The sequence below is a fragment of the Fundulus heteroclitus genome, chromosome 17, assembly GCF_011125445.2.
Source record: "Fundulus heteroclitus isolate FHET01 chromosome 17, MU-UCD_Fhet_4.1, whole genome shotgun sequence".
NCBI lineage: Eukaryota > Metazoa > Chordata > Actinopteri > Cyprinodontiformes > Fundulidae > Fundulus > Fundulus heteroclitus.
Window position 1 is genome coordinate 5,555,445 of NC_046377.1, and position 20,733 is coordinate 5,576,177.

The following is a 20,733-nucleotide window of genomic DNA, read 5'->3' on the forward strand; positions in this document are numbered from 1 at the left end:
ACCTTTATTTATAATGTATCTGCGAATTTGAACAGGATATTAAGAATTTACTAAAAATTCAAAAGCCAAACGTATCATAAGATTTTAATTAGGTATTGTAATAATCGTTACAGTATTTAAAAACAACTCACTAAAATCTAAAACCGGAGTTTTTTTTTCCCTGTTTTGTTTATTTTTGTTCGCTTTTTTAAAGACTTATATTTCCAATATGCCTTTTATTTCTTTGGATTTTTTCCAATAATTCACTCAAAATAAATGCCAAAATTTAACATACTTGGTTAATTTTATTGGATCGTGTTCTCTCAATACATGCCGTGTTTTTTCTTCCGGTCGTGCAATTTCATATATATATATATATATATATATATATATATATATATATATATATATATATAATGAAATGAAAAGGTATATTCTAGAGTTATGGAGTTATGTAGTGTTATGAGTTGTCCAACCCCATAGCCTTCCACTAGGTGGCTGTATGTACATCCGAAGTTGCTTGCAATCCATTAATAATGATAAGAAGAAGTTAGGGTTGGCCCTAATCTTATTTTTAATTAAAAAAAATAAAAATACGGATGGATTTGCTCATATGATTATATGAAAATCTGTGTTTGTACCATATGAAAATGTTTAATATTTGTATTAGTAGTAATAATAATAAATTACGGATTGCAACCGACAAAAGATTAGAGAAGAAGAAGAAGCTTACGTCATTCGACGCGACACTTTCCACGGTCGGAGCTGGTGAGTAGACCCTGAATCTGTCAAATAAAAATGTAGTAAAAAACCTCAAAAGACCGAAGGTCTACATTTATAAATCTGCTGATGGTAGTTCTATGAGTTAATGTTAGCGAGTATGTGGCACAGCATGTGTTTGTACAGATTTAGACACGTTTTTACCACTATTTGGTAGAAAAAAGGCTACTAAAAGCCAGTCAGGTTCAAATGTAGCTGTCCTTCATACCTTTAATAACAATGTGCTAAAATTTTGTTTCATATATCTTAAAAAACGTATACTTTTCAGTATACTAGTTTATATCAGTATATTGATTTAATGTTAGGATTCTATCATACAGTTCATTACATTTCATCGTTTCCCACAGTGTATTATAAGCCCTGAGGCCATCATTCTTTATTTGTTGCCCCACCAGGCTAAGCGTTGTTTATTTATTTAAGTCTTTGTAAAACGTTTGCATTTTCTATGACTTTATAGTTATTGTTCATGTATTAATCTTCCAATCTTTCAATAACACATAATTCTCAAAATGTAATTTCAAATTTCCCGTCAACTTTTAACATTTTTTATCTCAGAAACATGACCAGCTACAGGATGACTGACTGTCATAAAACTCAACCACCGGGCTTACCAATGTTTTCTGGGGGATACCCTGCAAGCACAATGCATGCTAATATTTATTTATCACATACCAGAAAAAACAGCTACCTTCTGTTTATTCATAGTCATGGTTGTATTTTCTGTCTTTGTTTTAGGTTCAATGTCAAGAAGAGGTATGTGTAGCATCTCTTAAACATTGAGCTATACAGCAAGATCTAAGAAAATATGTGTTTGTCCTGAATATTATTTTTTTTATATGCTCTGCTTTTTTTTCATTTCATGATAAGAGAGAACACATATCCCGGAGGAAGCGAAGGTCTTCCTCCAGAAAGCCTATAAAGAAGGGATGACCAGGGTGGGATCTCCACTGGTTGGAGCGGCATCCCAGGCCACTGGCTTGCCACCGTTTGTCATTGATGTATGTTTACCAAAGTTCTTTCTAGCCGTTCAATTTCAGAATTCAGAAGGCAAGATGCAATTTTACATAAAAATAAATTCAAGCTTCCTGTTTTGTAACAAGACTTTTATGTTTTTTAGAACTGGATTGGAAACTATAGAAGAAAAAAACCATCTTCTTCTCAACCTAAAAACAAGAAGTTATACACCAAGGACCTGTCTGGTTACAACCTGTTCTGCAGGGATCAGTTAAAGAACAAGGGTGAGAGAGGATTTACTGTAGCTGTTATGTTGACAAGCATTGTTGTGTGTATAGCTAGCCTGATCATTGCAATTCTCACTTACAGCACAGCCTTTGCTTTCTCCCCTTGACTCGGATTATCTCCCGCAGAAGTTGATAAGACTGCCAATTTTCTGTGCTGTTTTAGAATTGCAGTCCGCCTGTAGTTGTAGCAAAGTAAAGGAAGCCATTCAGTCTTTGTTGTCCTTCCAAATATGGAATTAACATGGACAGCTGCCTCGATGAGCTCAGGTCTTTTGTCTTTGTAGTGACAGATTTTATGTATTTATTTATTTTATTTATTTTTTTGCAGCGAATGCAATTTCAAGTAGAATTTTTGGCATTGAACTGGCACATGACATACGTCACAGACAAACATTAGCGATTGGGTAAAATTTAACACCTCTACAGAGGTGTTAAATGAGTGTCTCAATAGCCATAGCCCAGACCCTCTGGATGCTTCAATGTGTAGTACAATGGGTCATTTTTTTACCAGGCTATTCATAAACTTAATTTTTGGAAAAAGTATCTTGCCTTAGTTATTTTGTAGTTGTTTTTATAAGCCATCCTTACGAAACAAATCTGACTTGTATTGTCTAGTTTATCTTGTCAAATTACCTTTGTGAGATCTTGAGTACTTGATGAAACTTTTCCTATTTGCCATGTAATGTTAGAGAGTTTCCTTAACGTTATCAAAATCTACACCCATTGAGTCGGGGTGAGCCATACGAGATCTGTACAATGTCAATGGATTGCTTGCTGTTTTTCTTTGTTTTGTTTTTCCTGCTAGGAAGCCTGAAAGATATTACGCAGAAATGGTCCACTTTGGCAGAAGAGCAGAAGAGGCAATATGCGGAGGAGGCAGCAGCTCTAAAAGTTCAGCGCACTTCAGATGACATGAGCCCAGATATGCGATGCCTGAAATTGAAGAAGCACCTAAAGCAGATAAAAATAGAGGTTTTCCATATATGCTAAGACCTTAAGAATGTTTTCAAGCCATTTAACTGTATATTGGAAATAGTGTTAGAAGTTAACCCTGTAATCATTGGGTTTCCAGTTTGAATGCCTATTACGTCTGTCTTAGTTGACATGCTTTGGCTGCTAGTGGTGCCAGTGCATGACAGCCTCACTTCTGTCAGACTGCCTGAAACCAGCTGTGGCTATAACCCTATTGGGTGGTGAGCTAATGCCCACCACCATCAGTGTGTAAATTACTTAATGTAGTGTAAAGTCCTTTCAGTTCCTCTAGACTGAGTGAAGCACTATACATTGCTCCACATGCCATTTATTATTTATCTGTGATAACATACTTGCGCATGACATATTTAGTCTGTGCTTGCAGTTTACCCCACTTAACTGTTTCACATCATAAAAAAGTGTTTAATCATATAAGGTAATGGTAATAAAAAGAAAATACATTTTCATATAAAGATTTAATTTGATAACCAAAAAAAAAGGTGACACAATAATTTTCACTGTTAAAAATGGAATTAGTATTGCTAAGTTTTTGTATTATTTTGCTTATAAATTTATAAGGGCCACATAATTTTTAGGGAAACCATAGTGTTCTAATTGAAAATAAAAATTAAAAGACTACCTTGGATGTATTAATGTCATCTACCTTTTGTTAACATGTGTTATAGAAATATTGAATGTTTATATTACATGCCATATTTCTATGTTTTATTTTTTACTGTTTTGTGTTTTATTTCTTACTGACTTAAAATAATGAAAATTTTCTAGCTCAATAACTTTATTCCTATCCTTTGTAAAGTTATGTATATCTGCTGTTTTGAATGACTCTTCTTTTGATCTTTGTTGAAGGTTGCCAGTCTTGAGAAGCTTGGTGTAGAGTCTGGTGTAATGATGTATGACCATCAAAAGCCTTTCTTAGAAGTCCTAGAAGTGAGCAGCAAAGGTGCTTCTTCGTTCTTCGACAGTACCGACGTACTGGACAACTTTGCACTGCATTTCAAAGGTTTTCACAAACTGACAGGGATACCTCAAACTTAAATAACAGCTTAGTGGACTTAATATTTACATGATATTTTCGCTCTTGTTTGCACTGTGTTTTAAGGAAAATCATCATCTACTTCTGCTGCAAAAGAACCGGTTGATCAAATGGTTAAGAAAGTGCAGGGGCTCTTCAACAGGAAATACAGTAAGAATACATTATCATACTCTAGTAATTTTCTAGTCATGGTCAATGTAATGGATTCATAATTTAACTTCATTGCAGTAATAAAGTTGGTATCTGCGTATATGTCGACATAATGGTCTGCAACACCTTGTCAATTAACCACGGGCCACATGTATGATTGTGCGTACTCACCAAAAAAGTTATATGCCATATTTGATGCACAAGTTGATATGTATAAAAATGAGCTTTGTGTGACAGTTTTTGTAAGCTTCACACTAATTTCAATATGTATTAATGGGTGGCAACAGAACGGATCAGCAGCTGCATTATCTTTTCCAGTAATTGGGATTTATAAAGGCAAGGTGCACAGGTCTTTGCATGTGCACGGCTGTATAAATTAGAATTTTTTGGTGCGTTTCACTTTTCTAAATAGTCAATTTGGAGCTCTGTATTACTAATCCACTTTTTTATCTTCAGCTTGACTGCAAATATGTACAACTTTTAAATTTTTTTTTTTTTTTTTTTTTTTAGATGAAGCGGGAGGCAGAGGAAGGCTCCCGTACATCTCCATTCAAAATGAAAGCATAATTATCAACGCTTTTGGTCTACCTGATGGCATCACTCTCAAAAAACCATGCCACTATGGACGTAAACAGTTAGAAGTCATTTTAAATAATGCGGCGAACATTTCCTTTAAAATTAGTAAGTGTTTGAGCATAAATGTTGATAGATTATATTTAAATGGAAGTGATCCGGTAAAAACGTACTTTGTAATCATGCAATGGGGTGGTCTGTTGTTGAGAGGTTATTTTCATAATTTTATGTTCTTATATTTAGTCATTCCTTTTGCACTGCTAGACTTTAATTTGAAGTATTTAAAGAGCAGAATCCAAAAGTAGCATATGTTTTGGGAAAAGCATTTGGTAAAGGATCCAAGGATCAGAGTCAAAGTCTGGAAGGCCGCATGAGTTCTGTAGTCTGTCTTTATACACTCGCTCAAACTGCTGCGCCCCATGAATTGTGCTATTCACTTAAGTTTATTGTTTAGCACTACTGTCATAATCACCTTAACATTTTGTCATACTCATCTAGTATAATGTAGTCAAACTTCTAAATAACTATACTTGCGTACTATAATGGCGTGTCTGCAATAGCTTCTGACAGACACACTTTTTGTCCTTTTAGAAATAAACGGACAAAAAAGTCTTTCTTTATTTGTAGTTGCTCCATTGTTTTGTACAAGACAATGTTTATTGTTTTTAACGTTGCATCTCCTCGGCTAGTATGGTCACATGAGTTGAAGGATAACAGACAAACGTTTACGAATACTTTCTATGGCAGGTAAAGTGGAAAACAAACAAAAACCATTTCTGTCTCAAATGTTTGCTGAAAGAACACGGATGATGGAAAGTAATACTTTAGCAGAAAGATCATCCATCCTCGTTTTTTTTTGTTTTTTCTTTTTGCTTTCAAACTTCTGAGCTGACGAAGGCATTATTGTGTTCCTCTGACAACAAAGAACATGTATTATAATTAATGTATTGACAGTGCAATAATTATTTTTATACAAACAAAATGCATGCAGCATTCACACTACTAATTTCAATTTTCTCTTCAGATGAAAAGACTGTTGAAGAATCAGTTGTAACATCTGACACTGGAGTGGTGATAACTGCAAATGGTATGTCTTCAGATTGAACTTTATAAACACAGTGTTTTTTTTCTCATAGTGAAGGTGGTTTGTATTCCTTATTACATTCTACTGGTGTTAAGTAGAAGATTATACCTATGACTTTCAAATACACTTATTGGAAGGACTGCATTCAGTATCCCTTTCCATGTAATAGGTTTTTTTTTGGACTTGTTTTAATCATACAATTCCATTTGAAATTGTATATATGGTTTTTATATCAGATTTATATTAGAAATAAATCTCTTTCCCTGTGACAATTCTATTCAGTGTATCACAACATATACCTGCTTAGTTATTTGCAATTATGGTCTGTGATGGATTAGTTACTGTAAAAACTTTGCAGATGCCAACTTACAACGAGAAACGAAACAAATATACCCTGGAGTATGGGAAATTGTCCTTTCGTTCATTAAAATTAATAAAGTACAATGTTGTGTTGATTAATATTAGCCTTAAGAAAACCTTTAATCATTTACACTTCAAAATGTGTACTTGAGAAATACTGTTTAAGCCATGTCCTGGATACTTGTACTTCAAGTTTTGATATTGCATTTTATTGTACTCATATTGAAGATATGTTGGAAAAAATTTTTCAATAATTATATTTTATTCTTTGTATCAGACCCCGGGAGGACAATTAGGACACCAACTGTGGAAGACATTTTGAATGGAATGTGTGCAAATGGTAAGTTCGTTGCATGTCTATCCTGAATGTCCTCCATTACAATGTTGTTATGTATGTTATGTGGATATATTACAAAGTGCACTCCACCCTCGGTAACAAAATATGTCTGGTCTTCCTTAGGAAAATATGTATTCCGGATGATTTATAGGTTTTCAGATACAAAAAGTGTGGGGAGTCCAGCTTTGTCTTTAGGTCACTCTGACGTACAACCAGATATGTTTAAGAAATTATAAATATTCCAAACTTAGATAAATCACATACGCTTTGGGGTACGTGTATTGGGTGATCTTATTAGTGAGGATGTAACACCTTTCAAAATGTTCTATATGGCTATTATGTATAGTCGGATTATAGCTGTACTGTCAATGTCTGCAAGATTCATCTCGGCATTGATATTGTGGTTGTACAAAAATTTATGTGTAATATAGTGCATGTGATGCGTTTCTCATGCTAAGACTGTTGAACAAATGTAGTTGTGACAATTAGCAAGTTGGCAAGTCTCACAACAGCTGATGTTCCCTCTGAACAATAGTCACATTCACAAATGCGGAATACAGAAATATTGTGAGCTTTTAAAAGTAATAGTTGCCGCTGGTCTCACAGCTGACATATTTCCGAATACTTTGCAACACTATGTTTGGTTATGTTTTATTGCTTATTCAAACCACTTGAGGTGGAGACCATCAGTCACACAACAAAACACAGAAAACTCTCATTCCCTATGTACATGAACCACATTTCCAGCTTTAATTACACATGCAAACATTAAAGAAATTATTAAATTAGATGTACCACAAAATACAGTAGTACAGAACTAAAGCATAGATGCTTATCTTGCATCACTTGTTTAACTTTAAGGAAGTAGAAGACATCTCAAATTACGGAACTAATGAATGAGCAGGCAATAATTTGTTTTCAACATAAAAAAAATTGCAGAAATAATTACATACAAATCACATTAACCAATAGCTTAAACTAGGGGTTCCCAAAATTGTTCCTCAATGGCCAGCACCTTGCATTTCTTAGTTCTGTTCCTGGTTTAATGCAAGGCCTATGAATAGGTTGACATGATGAAAAGTTTGTAACTTCCACCGGTGAGAGAACTAAAACATGCAGGATGCCCATCCTCAGGGCCCTAATTTTGACGACAATGAATAAAAATAAAAAGTATTAATAACAAAACTGTTTCAATATGTTTAAATATGCTGTTTACACAGAACTGATAGTAACGCTTGAGTTCAACATATTCCCGTATAAAGTATAATATGTTAAACATTACTTGAAGGTGTGACCTACCTTGAGATCACATTGCAACTAAACTGTTAATTCTTCTTTAGATGAGCGGAGCGTAACAGAGCCTATGGGTTTGACGGAAGTGCTGTCAAGAGAACCGACTACACATGGTATGCATTTAAATAAATTAAGGCATTATGCTTCTTTTATGTTTTTTAAACTACATTTGTCAATAAATGACTTATTTTTCTTTATTTAGATACTACGGATGTTTGCAACATCTGCCACTGTCTGTTCAGTGATGATAAAAAAAATGCCAAGAAGAAGTGGCGTGAGTGGCGACGTTGCAACACATGTGAGCAGTGGTCACACCTGGCATGTGGATTCAAGAAAAACTTGTGTCGTCATTGTCAGACCCCCTAGAAGTTGAGCCTTGTTATGTCTTTCAATGTTAGCATTTCCTGTAGTTTGTCTTAAACAATTGATAAATGTGCAATGTTCAATAAAAGCTTTTGTATTGAAAAGATATTCTGTCAAATGTGAGTGCTTTAAATAGTAACAAACATTTGGGTATCAAACGAACACATCAGTGAGCATGTTAGCTGAACTCATTACTATTGCAATTCAAAAATTTTCACATGGTAGCACAGAGAATGAGTAAGATCTTTCCTTTTAAATAAACAAATTGACCAGGTTAGAAGACGACACGTTCAGGTAAAGGCACTTTCTCCCTTCGCGAAATCGTTAGGACAGGCATGTTGATAGGACACAGCTGGAGAAGATCCCAGTGTGGGATGCAGTAGTTCCACAACATCACATGTTACTATTGGTTATCAATGGGTGACACGCCACGTGACCAGTTACAAACTTTTTGCCGCTTAATGAAAACTATTAATATGATTTGACATTAGGATTTCATTCTGTCTGATAATTTCAATTTATGACTGGAAAATCTGATTTAATTACTTTAACAGAATTTGCTACCCACTCAGACTGGTGAGGTTAATCATGACATCGCCCCGTGTGTCAATGATGGGGCGCATTCCATTTCAAACATTGAACGTTTGCCGCAACAATAAGGCTCCGTTTGTCAATGATGGGGCGCATTCCATTTCAAACATTGAACGTGTGCCGCAACAATAAGGCTCCGTTTGTCAATGATGGGGCGCATTCCATTTCAAACATTGAACGTGTGCCGCAACAATAAGGCTCCGTTACAATGATGGGGCGCATTCCATTTCAAACATTGGACGTTTGCCGCAACAATAAGGCTCCGTTTGTCAATGGTGGGGCGCATTCCATTTCAAACATTGAACGTTTAATTGCGAGGCTGTTATAAAGTAATGTATATGGTCATTGAGAGTGTAATTGTAGTGTGTAGTGTATTAAACTATGATCAGGGCTTCACTTTTTTCCTCATATTTAGTTTAGCTGCACTATTACAGATAGTATGTGTTAACAAGGAGAAGCTGTATAGGAGTGATGCAAAAGAACCCTTTTCAGCAATGCCTCAAACAGAGCCGCTTGAGGTCTGCAAAAGCACATTTGGACGAGCCAGCTTCATTTTGGAATAAGGTCCTGTGGACTGAAGAAACAAAGATTGAGTTGTTTGGTCATAAAAAAGGCATTATGCATGGCGTGGAGAAAAAAAACAGCATTCCAAGAAAAACACTTGCTACCCACTGTAAAATTTGGTGGAGGTTCCATCATGCTTTGGGGCTGTGTGGCCAATGCTGGTACTGGGAATCTTGTTAAAGTTGAGGGTCACATGGATTAAACTCAATATCATTGAGATGACTCTTGTCATTTCAGCTTTTAACTTTTTGTTCTCTCTCTTTTTTCTTCATAGTAGGTACATCTGGTCTGACGTTCTGTTGACTGTGAAATCATCCAGGGAGGACAGATCACTGACTATTACCATCTAACGTAGAACAGATCACTGGATCAATGTGTGCTTCTGTGCTTTTTGTCTCTCTTGTTGTGTCTCTGCTCTGTCTTCTGTAACCCCAGTCGGTCGAGGCAGATGACCGTTCATACTGAGCCCGGTTCTGCTAGAGGTTTTTCCTTCCCGCTAACGGGTGTTTTTTCTTTCCACTGTCGCTTCATGCTTGCTCAGTATGAGGGATTGCAGCAAAGCGATGTACAATGCAGACGACTCTCCCTGTGGCTCTACGCTTCTCCAGGAGTGAATGCTGCTTGTCGGGACTTTGGTCAAAAATGTTCCTATTTAAGAAAACCAGTTGATTGCATCAATCTGTATAATCTGACCCAATCTGTATAATATGATTGAACTTAACTTTGTAAAGTGCCTTGAGATGACATGTTTCATGAATTGGCGCTATATAAATAAAATTGAATTGAAAAAATTGAATTGAATATCAACAGATTCTTGAGAATAATGTTCAAGAAGCTGATACGAAGTTGAAGTTATGCTGGGGATGGATATTTCAGCAAGACAATGATCCAAAACACCGCTCCAAATCTACTCAGGCATTCATGCAGAGGAACAATTGCAATGTTCTGGATGGCCATCCCAGTCCAGACCTGAATATCATTGAACATCTGGGATGATTTGAAGCGGGCTGTCCATGCTTGGCAACCATCACACTTAACTCAACTGGAATTGTTTTGTAAAGAGGAATGGTCAAAAATACCTTCATACAGGATCAAAGAACTCATTAAAAGCTACAGGAAGCAACTACAGGCTGTTATTTTTGCAAAAGGCAGATCTAATAAATATTAATGTCACTTTTCTGTTGAGGTGCCCATATTTTTGCACCGGTCAAATTTTCTGTCAATGCATACTGCACATTTTCTGTTAGTCCAATAAACCTCATTTCAATACTGAAATATTACTGTGTCCATTAGATATATCAAACTGAAGTAGCTTTTGCAAACACCCAAATATTTATATATAAAAATGATTAAGATTAATAGGGGTGCCCAAACTTTTTCATATGACTGTATGTTGCCGCTTTCTCAGGTAGGTTACAAACAGTTATGTCATACCTAGGTGGGCCCCATAAGGGAAAAAAGAGGGCAGACAGTATAGGTCCCAAAATGGTTTGTCACCATTTTCCATAGTGGCCCATATATTTTTTTTATGTAAGCAGAGACAAATCACATAAGACTACATGTCAGAATTTTCTGACATACAGTTGATGTTATTCAGACTCTGTCTTTATATTCCTGCCTGATCCGTCCCGCTGTGTGCTTAAATTTTAATGTAATATCTGGTGTGAAGGACGTCAATATGCGCGTTGCCCTCCTGAAAAACGCAAACATCAACACTAATATTAACTGCTCTACTTTTAAACAACCAGGAATGTACATGTCCTTACAGTTGCAAAACTAAATGCTAATCTAACAGTGAGATAATTCTCACTAGTCTGTGCAGCCATATGAGTGGTGGAGCAGTGGAAGGAGCGCTTAGACAGCAAACACTCAACCTGGATGCTGGTGTGAGGGGTCTCCTAAAAAAGTAGTAATCATCCAACTGCAGATGATACATTATGGTGCTGCTGGCATTCTTACTAAAATCAGGAAGGTAAATCAAATCAACCAGTTTGTAAGCCCCTACACAGGCTCCAAATAGTCCATATTGTAAGTTTTGAAATCTGTCTGAAATATCACAGAAACACTGACATAGCTCTTAATGAATTTTTAATACAGAGTAGTGCCCTTCAAAATAATGTTATTCTTGGATAACAGTCAAATATTTCTCAAATATGAACATCACAAAATTTTTGTCCACTACGTTTTAGTTATTTTGTTGTTGTGCTCAAATTTAAACATATTATGTAAAGCAGATTATCCAGCATCTCAAAATTAAGAGTTAAAATCAAACTGTAAATGAATTTTAGTCATTAACAATGTCATCCTGAACAAGAACATTAATAAATGTGAAAAAAGAGTACAAAGCTGTAATGAGTAAAACTAAAATGCCCTTGATTATATATAGCTTGACTTGAAAAACAGATATGTCTCAACAATATCAAAAGCAATAAACTGAGATGTTAGAAAAAAAAAGCTTATATGACAATCAACAAACAATGAACTTTTTATACTGGAATATGTGCTCTTCACATAGGACAGTAAGTGGCCATAAATCATAAAGATGATTCACAATCTATGCTGTTCTCTCCTTCCTCAACATTGTCGTCATCATCCCCTTCATCCTCTCCATCGTCAATGCTTTCATCATAGTCTATGTAATGTAGATCTGGAGACATAAGTGCTTGAGAATAAGAGTTAAACTCTGGTAGGTGATGATTTGGAGGAGGGGCACCAACTTCGATAAACCTCCTGAACATGTTCATTGCACTGTACATTTTCTTTTCTAACATGATAATGTTTTGATGAAGTACAGCTTTTGAACCAGGATCTGCAGTATCATTTATAGCTGAACTTAAATGTCCATGTTGTTGATGAAGGTGAAGAATGACAGTGTTCATCTCTCTCTTAAGTAGAAGCTTTTCTTCAGTTGCTCTAGTCTTCAAATGCAGGGCTTCTATTGCTCGACTTTTTAGGTTCTTTGGAACAACACCATGATCTTCAATCTTTAAAATAAGAGAACAATTGCAAGTGGAACCTTGTTAAAGCATAGTAGCAACATAAAGTGAATAACAGCATGTAGAAAGTTGAATAAAACCTTTAGATCAATTCTACTCACTTGTTCATCAAACAATGTGTACAGCTGGGAGGAGGCATCACATAATTCTAGAAATTCTAAATGTGATGGAAAGATGCCAGTTTGTGGAGGCCACTGCAGATTATTGTACTCTGTAACAATGTTCTTCAGTTTCCTGTTACAGGCATTCACTTGCTTGGACAGCCTTATAGCAACTCCCTGTCCATCTGTAAAGAAAGAAGAAATATAAATACTAGTAAAAATAATACAATCAACACAATATGAAAACATGATACAATAGTGATTTATTGAAGTATGTTAAACATAATAAAAAGTCAACATCTGAAATAGTGTTTATCTCAATTTGGATTTTGTGAACACAAGTAGTGGCAGCCAATTCTACACAAGATATTCAACATGACACTAAAGTTCGCATAAGGAAATCTCAGTTTGTAGGTCAAAATCTATTACTGCCAATAATTGAATGATATTTTAATTGTACTCTTAAAAAAGTTATCCTCAGAATATAAAGACTGATAGTTCTTACAGTGACTTAATATCTGCAGTAATGCATAAGATCATTGAATGTCCATTAGAAAATGGATGTATTACAATACTCACTTATCTGTGCCTATTTACAACGGGCATTAGGTGAAAAACAGGATACACCCAAGAAACATATTCATACACCAAAGATAAATAACCATACACATCAAAAGCACATACCCATGACAAAGGACAAGTTGGAATAAACCAGTCACTTCTTACACTGCATAAAGAAGCTTAAGTACCCAGAGTGAACATATGCATGATGCAGGGATAACATAAAGATTAAATTTAGGTTTACCACATGCTGGGATTCAACCACAAGACCTTTTAGCTTCAATTTTGCTAATGACCATACAGTCTAGAAAAGAAGTAGCGTTACCATTATATCTTCTTTTCAGGTTCAGAAGAGTGGCCCTCTCCCTTGCTTCATTTTGTGCTCGTTGTATCAGCTGACCTCTAAGTTCCTGGTCAACATCTCTCAGTGTTCTCTGGAAAATGTCATCCGAAGGGACCCATCTTCGTTTTACAGCATGGTGTCTCTCAATTATTCGAAGATCCCTGTCCAGTCTAACCACAAAAAAAAAAAACAAAAAAAAAAAAAACAACGCACAGTTTCTTTACTTGAGGCGAGAACTGTTGTTCAAATATAGAAGAGTACAAATTTCTGTCACTTACTGTGATTCATCTTCAATGAGTGAGTCCTGTTGATGTGATCCGGATCTAAAAATGAAAACAAAGACTTTATATTGGCATAGCTTGTATAATTAGCTGAACTTAATACTTTGTCATTAATGTGGCAACATTGTAACTCTTGTGTAAGTATTTCACAATGTTTATACATTATCTTATGCATGTCTGAGGTTAGTGCCTAGTAGTGAGGCTGCTTCCCATAGGTGAGGTTAGGAACATGGAACAACCACCAAATCGAGACATTTGACTAATTTTTTTTGTATTTACTACATGTCTTGAAAACTGCAGACCTTTGCAGCGCCCTCATCATTACAGACACACCACCAATCTGCCTACTGATTTGGTATTCAAAAAAGGATCATACCTGAGCTGGTTGATTTCGGTCAGCTTCATCACATAGTTCCTCTTCCATCTTGGAACAATCTCTGTAGATAAGTCAACAATGTATGTTATTGAACAATCCAATATCTCTGTGAATAATTGGAAATAATACGAATTACATCAAAATTTAATTTCCCTTTAGGATAAACATTCGTACATCTTTTTCCGCTTAGCAGCAGTCGGCCTATATGACTAAGGCACCCTGCATAGGAAACTGTTTTCGGCCGCTTGGGTGCATGGTTGAAAGCACGGCCAACAGACTAACTGAAATGTGCCACACCTCCAGCTCTGGCAACAAAACGGGAACCAGGTGAACGGCGTCCATGCAAGGGAAGACTGTCTCCAGTGGTAATGCATAAGGGGTGTTATGGCTGCGCTTTGTCTGGTTCCTCTCCTAGGATCTGTCTGCCTTGGGTGACCCTACCAGGGGCATAAAGGCTCCGACAGTATAGCTCCTAGGATCATTGGGACACTCAAACCCCTCCACCACGTTAATGTGGCAGCCCATGGAAGGGTGCTACACAAAGCATTTTTTAATTTCAATGTAATATAGTTCAATTAATTTAAGAACCATAAACAATCCAGTTCATTACAAGTGTCAAAGTCAAAAAAGATATTCAAACTCTGTTTAGATGTAGTCAAAGCAGCTTTGAAAGACACTCACAACATTGCCCCTTGACACAAATGAAAAAAACAAACAAAAAAACAAAAAAAACAAAAAAAAAACAAACAAATGAAATAAAACAGAAAAAAAACATACCTTTGTCTCTAGTTTTTAAATGTGCAGCTTGGGCTACATGTCTCTGTGTTTCCATCCATTGTTGTAGGTCATGTTCAGAAATGCTTACTTTGGACAAAGGAAAAATAAATAAATGAATACAAAACTTTTTTTGCAATCAAAAGGTTTCAATTAAGACAAGCTTACTCGGTGACTCTTTCAAAACTGCAGAAATCTCTTCCTCAGCAATACTCGCAATCTTCTCGGCTTTGTCCCACCTCTGAAGAAGCTGCACATCTGTAAATAACGGACAGTGTTTGAAGTTCAATTAAAAAAGTTTCAGTAAATTATTAAATAAACTATGGACATATACTGCACCTAGATCTGCAGATTTTCTTCTACCATAGTACAGGAGTGCGTCTGTGAGAAGGTCAAGGCGATGGGAGGGAGTCATCTCTTTAGTCACTCGAGAAAATCTTCTCAAAAACGACCATAACCTCTCCATGCATTCACCATCTGTTAGTCCAAATCCAGGAACTCGTCGCGTGCTGTACATGATCTGATTAACATAATTAGTCATTACTGTAAAGTGTGCAACACCCAATATGGAGCCTAATATATTGGACATCATGTAGACCTGTAACAATTACAAATGGACACAAAAGTTATTATCAATGGCAATGTTGTTTTTTGGAGGCCATATGAAATTTTAAAATATAATTAATAATGAAAATATAAGTAAATATTCTCAATATTAAATTTTTAATTATAAATATCACTTAACCCTGGAGCTGTAATACAATTAAAATATACAAAGTACATAAGCAAAAACACATAAGTGTCATGAAAATACTGCTGAGGCCAAAAAACCATACATAACACTGATGTTATCCAGTTTGTGTTGGAAACAGAACAAGAAAAGAGAAAAGGAATATACCATGGTATTTGAAACAATTAAGCTCATTTTCAATTGTCATGCTGCTTTATAGCAACAGGGTGAACAATATGTATATATGATGTTACAAGATGTTGAATTTGGTAGACTAACTTTAGAACAACCCAAAAAATACCTGACACTGCAGTTTATGCCCATACACATGAAATGCTGGTACCGCCAGGGAAAGTCCTTTTGGGATTCCTTCTCCAGTTTTCTGTTCAATGACAGACAGTGTGTCACTATTGTTGTTATATTATAAAGAACTCGGACATTAAGAATTATACTCACACGGAAATGTCTGGACAGGACACATGCAATGTCATAAAGGACATGCAGATTAATGTTTTTTTTTTTATATTTTTTCATCAGCTCTGTGATGACATATTTAGGATATGCAAGTCTGTTAAAAAATAGTTTGATAACAGCATAAGATAATGTATAAAAAATAATCCAAGAGTCTTTCAAATAATTGGATGATGTTATGTTAAAGTCATCCAAATACACTTTAAAAACTCACCTTTCTCCATGTGTCATGTTAAGAAATATCAGTGGAACCTCGTGGCGACATGATGCTCCAAATACACCAGTTATGTCTAATTTTTTTTGCTGGTTTTGGGAACGAAGTGCATTGCCAGCTTTAAACTTGCTACAGTTCTAAAAAATAAAGGAAAGAGGTTCTCAGTGAAACACATAAAACGTGAGGAATATACAAATTGTGTCAAAATAAATGAACGTGAAAATATTTTAAAATTAGAAAGATATATATTTGTCATAAAATTCCTTTTAAGGGTATTTTTTAAAAAGCATTGACTAAAAATAAATAAGAAAGTTACCAGAATAGAAAATGAGATATGATATTTACTCACCTCTGTTGGTTGACAGTTGTCAGGATTTGACCTGACATACTCTTCAACATCTTCATCCCTGACAAACATTCTGTTACCCTGCAATGGCTCAGTGATACTACTTCCAGAGCTCTTTTTTCGTACAAGGCCAAAGTTGGCATCCAAAGCCACAATTACAGTGCCATCAGTCTGAAAAATAAACAGCAAGAATAAGGATAAGTCTCAAAGCTCTCAAAATGACATTTGTCCATTGTACTAATGTCTTCTAAAAGTATATTACAAATTTAACTCAGTGTGTCCAACCTTTATGCATGCCGGGCACACTGTGCCATCATCAAATTGGTCACAAAGGCCAACTAGTGACCTTCGTCGGAAGTGATAATGGCGAAACTGGGAAATAGACTCTCCTACTAGGGCTCTGTACAGCATATTAACCTGTAGTAAAAAGAGTCACAGTACTTATGTTTAATCTATTAATTCCAAAGGTACATAAGTAAAATAAATAAATAAATACTGTAAAAAAAAAAATTCTAAATGAGAAAGCAGTAAATAATACATCTAGTCTACTGGAAATGCCATCAGTGACATTAATTTAAAGAAATATTTAATATATTAAACAGAATAAAAAAGTTGCAATATTGTTGACATATTTACTAGGACATCTTTTTCTCACTACCTCCATAACAGTAAGATTGTTTTTCCACCGTAAGGTGTTGATGAATCCCTCTACAGAGATCTGGCACTCCAAAGAAAGATGGACAAATAGCTCAAGAAGAGCCATTGAAAAAGCAGTCTGTGGCTTCTCCGGTGAAGCAGGCCAAAGGCCATACTTCAGAAGAGTGCAGACCTCAGGTTCGCATTTACAAAAAGAAACTGTGCAATTAATGAGATGACCTAAAAAGACAAAGAAAGAAAAAAGATTACTGAAGACTCATTCCATTTTCTATCTCACAGAGTGAATAAATACACTGTTTTATAGAACTCAGAATTAAATCAGTCCACAATATGTGTTATACTTATACTTCGATTTTATAAGTTGTATAACAAATACATGATATCTATATGAGGAGTTGATCTTTTTATTACTGCTCCCTTTAGGGACCACCGAGCCACATCTATGCTTCTAAGATGGAATAGGACAGGGGTGACCAAAATTCGTCCTCGAGCACCTTCATTCTGCATGTTTTAGTTCTCTCTGTGGTGGTGGTAACAACCTTTCCAGCAGGTCAATGTTCTTCTACTGAGCCATCACTGGATCCAAGTGCATTAAACCAGGGACAGAACTAAAATCTGCAAAATGCTGGCCTTCGAGGACCGACTTTGGGCACCACTGGTGTAGGATGTATTGGGATTACACCCGAGGAGCTGGCCCAATTGGCTGGGTAGAGGGAAGTCTGGGAATCCTTAATTATGCTGTTTACTTGGGTGACCTGACCCCAGATAAGCAGAAGGCAATGGATGGATGATATATCCCTTCTTTAAACATGTACAAACCAACGCAGACTTGCCACTTTAACTGTGTTTAACTTAACATGTGTTGTCTTTAACTGAGCTTCCCCTCCAATCTATGTATTTATGTAGTTTTCTATATTTGTGTATCCAAGTATAAATAACAACAAAGAAGAATAAAAAGTTATTCCACAATAAAAAGTCACATAAACATATATTCACATGGGACAAGATTAATACTCAAAGTGAAAACATAAATTTTACTAAATAAGATTTAGAATTTTGTAGAATATTATATATATATATATATATATATATATATATATATATATATATATATATATACATATATATATATATATATATATATATATATATACATATATATATATATACATATATATATATACATATATATATACATATATATATATATATATATATACATATATACATATATCTATATATATACATATATATATATATACATATATATATATACATATATATATATATATATATATATAATATATATATATATATAGATATATATATATATACACACACTGCTCAAAAAAATAAAAGGAACACTTAAACAACACAATATAACTCCAAGTAAATCAAACTTCTGTGAAATCAACTGTCCACATTAGGAAGCAACACTGATTGACAATCAATTTCACCTGCTGTTGTCCCACATTCAACTTGTACAGAACAAAGTATTCAATGAGAATATTTCATTCATTCAGATCTAGGATGTCTTATTTGAGTGTTCCCTTTATTTTTTTGAGCAGTATATATATATATATATATATATATATATATATATATATATATATATATATATATATATATACACACACACACACAAAATTAATTAATTAAAAAATTACAGTGTAAAAACATACCTGTGTTGACAAAAGTCTTTACATCTCTGGAGTAAACAACATGGGTACTGTGATCCCCACTTAAATGCAACACCAACTGCTGGAAAGCAGCCTCATAGCAGGTTTTCTAAAGAGACACAAAAAAGGACAGAGAAAAATCGAATTTTATGCAATTAAGAACTCATTCTCATTCTATACATATCAATTACAATATTTATTAGTACATTCAACAAAAGTGAACTTACATTCCACTTTTCAGGGAGGTGCAAAGAATTTATGTGTACTGTGTAGACACAATCCTTGCAAAAAACACTGCTTCTGCTGCATTCCAGACAGCGGTATACTCCAGGTTTCTTGCACACAGAGCACATGTCAGAGAAAGGAGCGGAGGACTTATAGGACTCTTCCAAGACCTGATCTTTTAGTGTATCCCATAGGCTCAGCTCCTTCCTTTTTGCCCTGGTATACGCAGTCCCTTCTTCCTCTGAGTTTTCAGTACAAATGTCATGTGATGAGGGAAAAACAGTGTTGGTGTCAGATGAGCCTGCATGTGAGGGAATGTAGGAAGATTTCGCCCGAGCACCGATGGTTTTCCGAGTTAGTTTTATTTTTTTGGTCTTACAACGGACACTGCTCTTATATTTAGGCATGGTTCTAAAGTGGGAGAAAACAGAAAGAAGACAGAAATACTGTAACACCGAGAAGCATAAAATCATAATAAAAAAAACAAAATTTTAGCACATTGTTATTAAAGGTATGAAGGACAGCTACATTTGAACCTGACTGGCTTTTAGTAGCCTTTTTTGTACCAAATAGTGGTAAAAACGTGTCTAAATCTGTACAAACACATGCTGTGCCACATACTCGCTAACATTAACTCATAGAACTACCATCAGCAGCAGTGTTTCCCGCAGTAATTTGCTTATGCGAGGCGGACCGACTTGCGGAGCGGGGGGGGGTGGACGACACGTTTTCCGCGTACCGGCTCGCGGAGCGGGGGGCGACACGTTTTCCGCGTACCGGCTCGCGGAGCGGGGGGGGTGGACGACACGTTTTCCGCGGACCGGCTTGCGGAGCGGGGGGGGGTATCCCTGGGTTTTTTCCCTGCCATTCACGCACGCGCGAAAGCAACAAAAAACCGCGTGTTAGCGTCACTTTTTTTTTTTTTTTTTTTTTTTTTTTTTTTTTTTTGGAATGTTGGCGAGGCGGTAGCGTGAGTTTGGCGAGGCGGCCGCCTCGCCAAGATAGCGCTGCGGGAAACCCTGAGCAGATTTATAAATGTAGACCTTCGGTCTTTTGAGGTTTTTTACTACATTTTTATTTGACAGATTCAGGGTCTACTCACCAGCTCCGACCGTGGAAAGTGTCGCGTCGAATGACGTAAGCTTCTTCTTCTTCTCTAATCTTTTGTCGGTTGCAATCCGTAATTTATTATTATTACTACTAATACAAATATTAAACATTTTCATATGGTACAAACACAGATTTTCATATAATCATATGAGCAAATCCATCCGTATTTTTATTTTTTTTAATTAAAAATAAGATTAGGGCCAACCCTAACTTCTTCTTATCATTATTAATGGATTGCAAGCAACTTCGGATGTACATACAGCCACCTAGTGGAAGGCTATGGGGTTGGACAACTCATAACACTACATAACTCCATAACTCTAGAATATACCTTTTCATTTCATTATATATATATATATATATATATATATATATATATATATATATATATATATATATATATATATATATATATGAAATTGCACGACCGGAAGAAAAAACACGGCATGTATTGAGAGAACACGATCCAATAAAATTAACCAAGTATGTTAAATTTTGGCATTTATTTTGAGTGAATTATTGGAAAAA

At 35.5% G+C, this 20,733-nt stretch overlaps 2 protein-coding genes across 4 annotated transcripts; one reads left to right on the forward strand and one right to left on the reverse strand.

The window, feature by feature from the left end:
- Positions 1-464: 464 nt before the first annotated feature.
- LOC118566622 lies at positions 465-8,290 on the forward strand. Of its 2 annotated transcripts, XM_036149272.1 has the most exons (12): positions 465-747; positions 1,495-1,512; positions 1,627-1,757; positions 1,877-1,997; positions 2,806-2,972; positions 3,840-3,993; positions 4,093-4,176; positions 4,687-4,857; positions 5,774-5,836; positions 6,471-6,533; positions 7,871-7,936; positions 8,026-8,290. In XM_036149272.1, the coding sequence occupies exons 1-12, from the start codon at positions 624-626 to the stop codon at positions 8,187-8,189; spliced, it is 1,326 nt and encodes a 441-aa protein (XP_036005165.1). In that variant the 5' UTR covers positions 465-623; the 3' UTR covers positions 8,190-8,290. The 2 variants fall into 2 exon arrangements, with proteins under 2 accessions (XP_036005165.1, XP_036005166.1); XM_036149273.1 differs by lacking the exon at positions 4,687-4,857.
- Positions 8,291-11,269: 2,979 nt separating this feature from the next.
- On the reverse strand, positions 11,270-20,480 carry LOC118566618. 2 transcript variants are annotated; one of them, XM_036149261.1, is made up of 17 exons: positions 20,198-20,480; positions 19,098-19,506; positions 18,874-18,979; positions 17,193-17,410; positions 16,820-16,951; positions 16,538-16,705; positions 16,189-16,325; positions 15,960-16,071; positions 15,805-15,885; positions 15,113-15,293; positions 14,942-15,031; positions 14,777-14,863; positions 14,000-14,060; positions 13,621-13,665; positions 13,325-13,512; positions 12,439-12,623; positions 11,270-12,325 (listed from the first exon to the last, which is right to left on the reverse strand). In XM_036149261.1, the coding sequence occupies exons 2-17, from the start codon at positions 19,500-19,502 to the stop codon at positions 11,876-11,878; spliced, it is 2,646 nt and encodes an 881-aa protein (XP_036005154.1). In that variant the 5' UTR covers positions 19,503-19,506; positions 20,198-20,480; the 3' UTR covers positions 11,270-11,875. The 2 variants fall into 2 exon arrangements, with proteins under 2 accessions (XP_036005154.1, XP_036005155.1); XM_036149262.1 differs by lacking the exons at positions 17,193-17,410; positions 19,098-19,506; positions 20,198-20,480 and having other exon boundaries at positions 11,284-12,325; positions 18,874-18,959.
- Between the last annotated feature and the right edge of the window lie 253 nt (positions 20,481-20,733).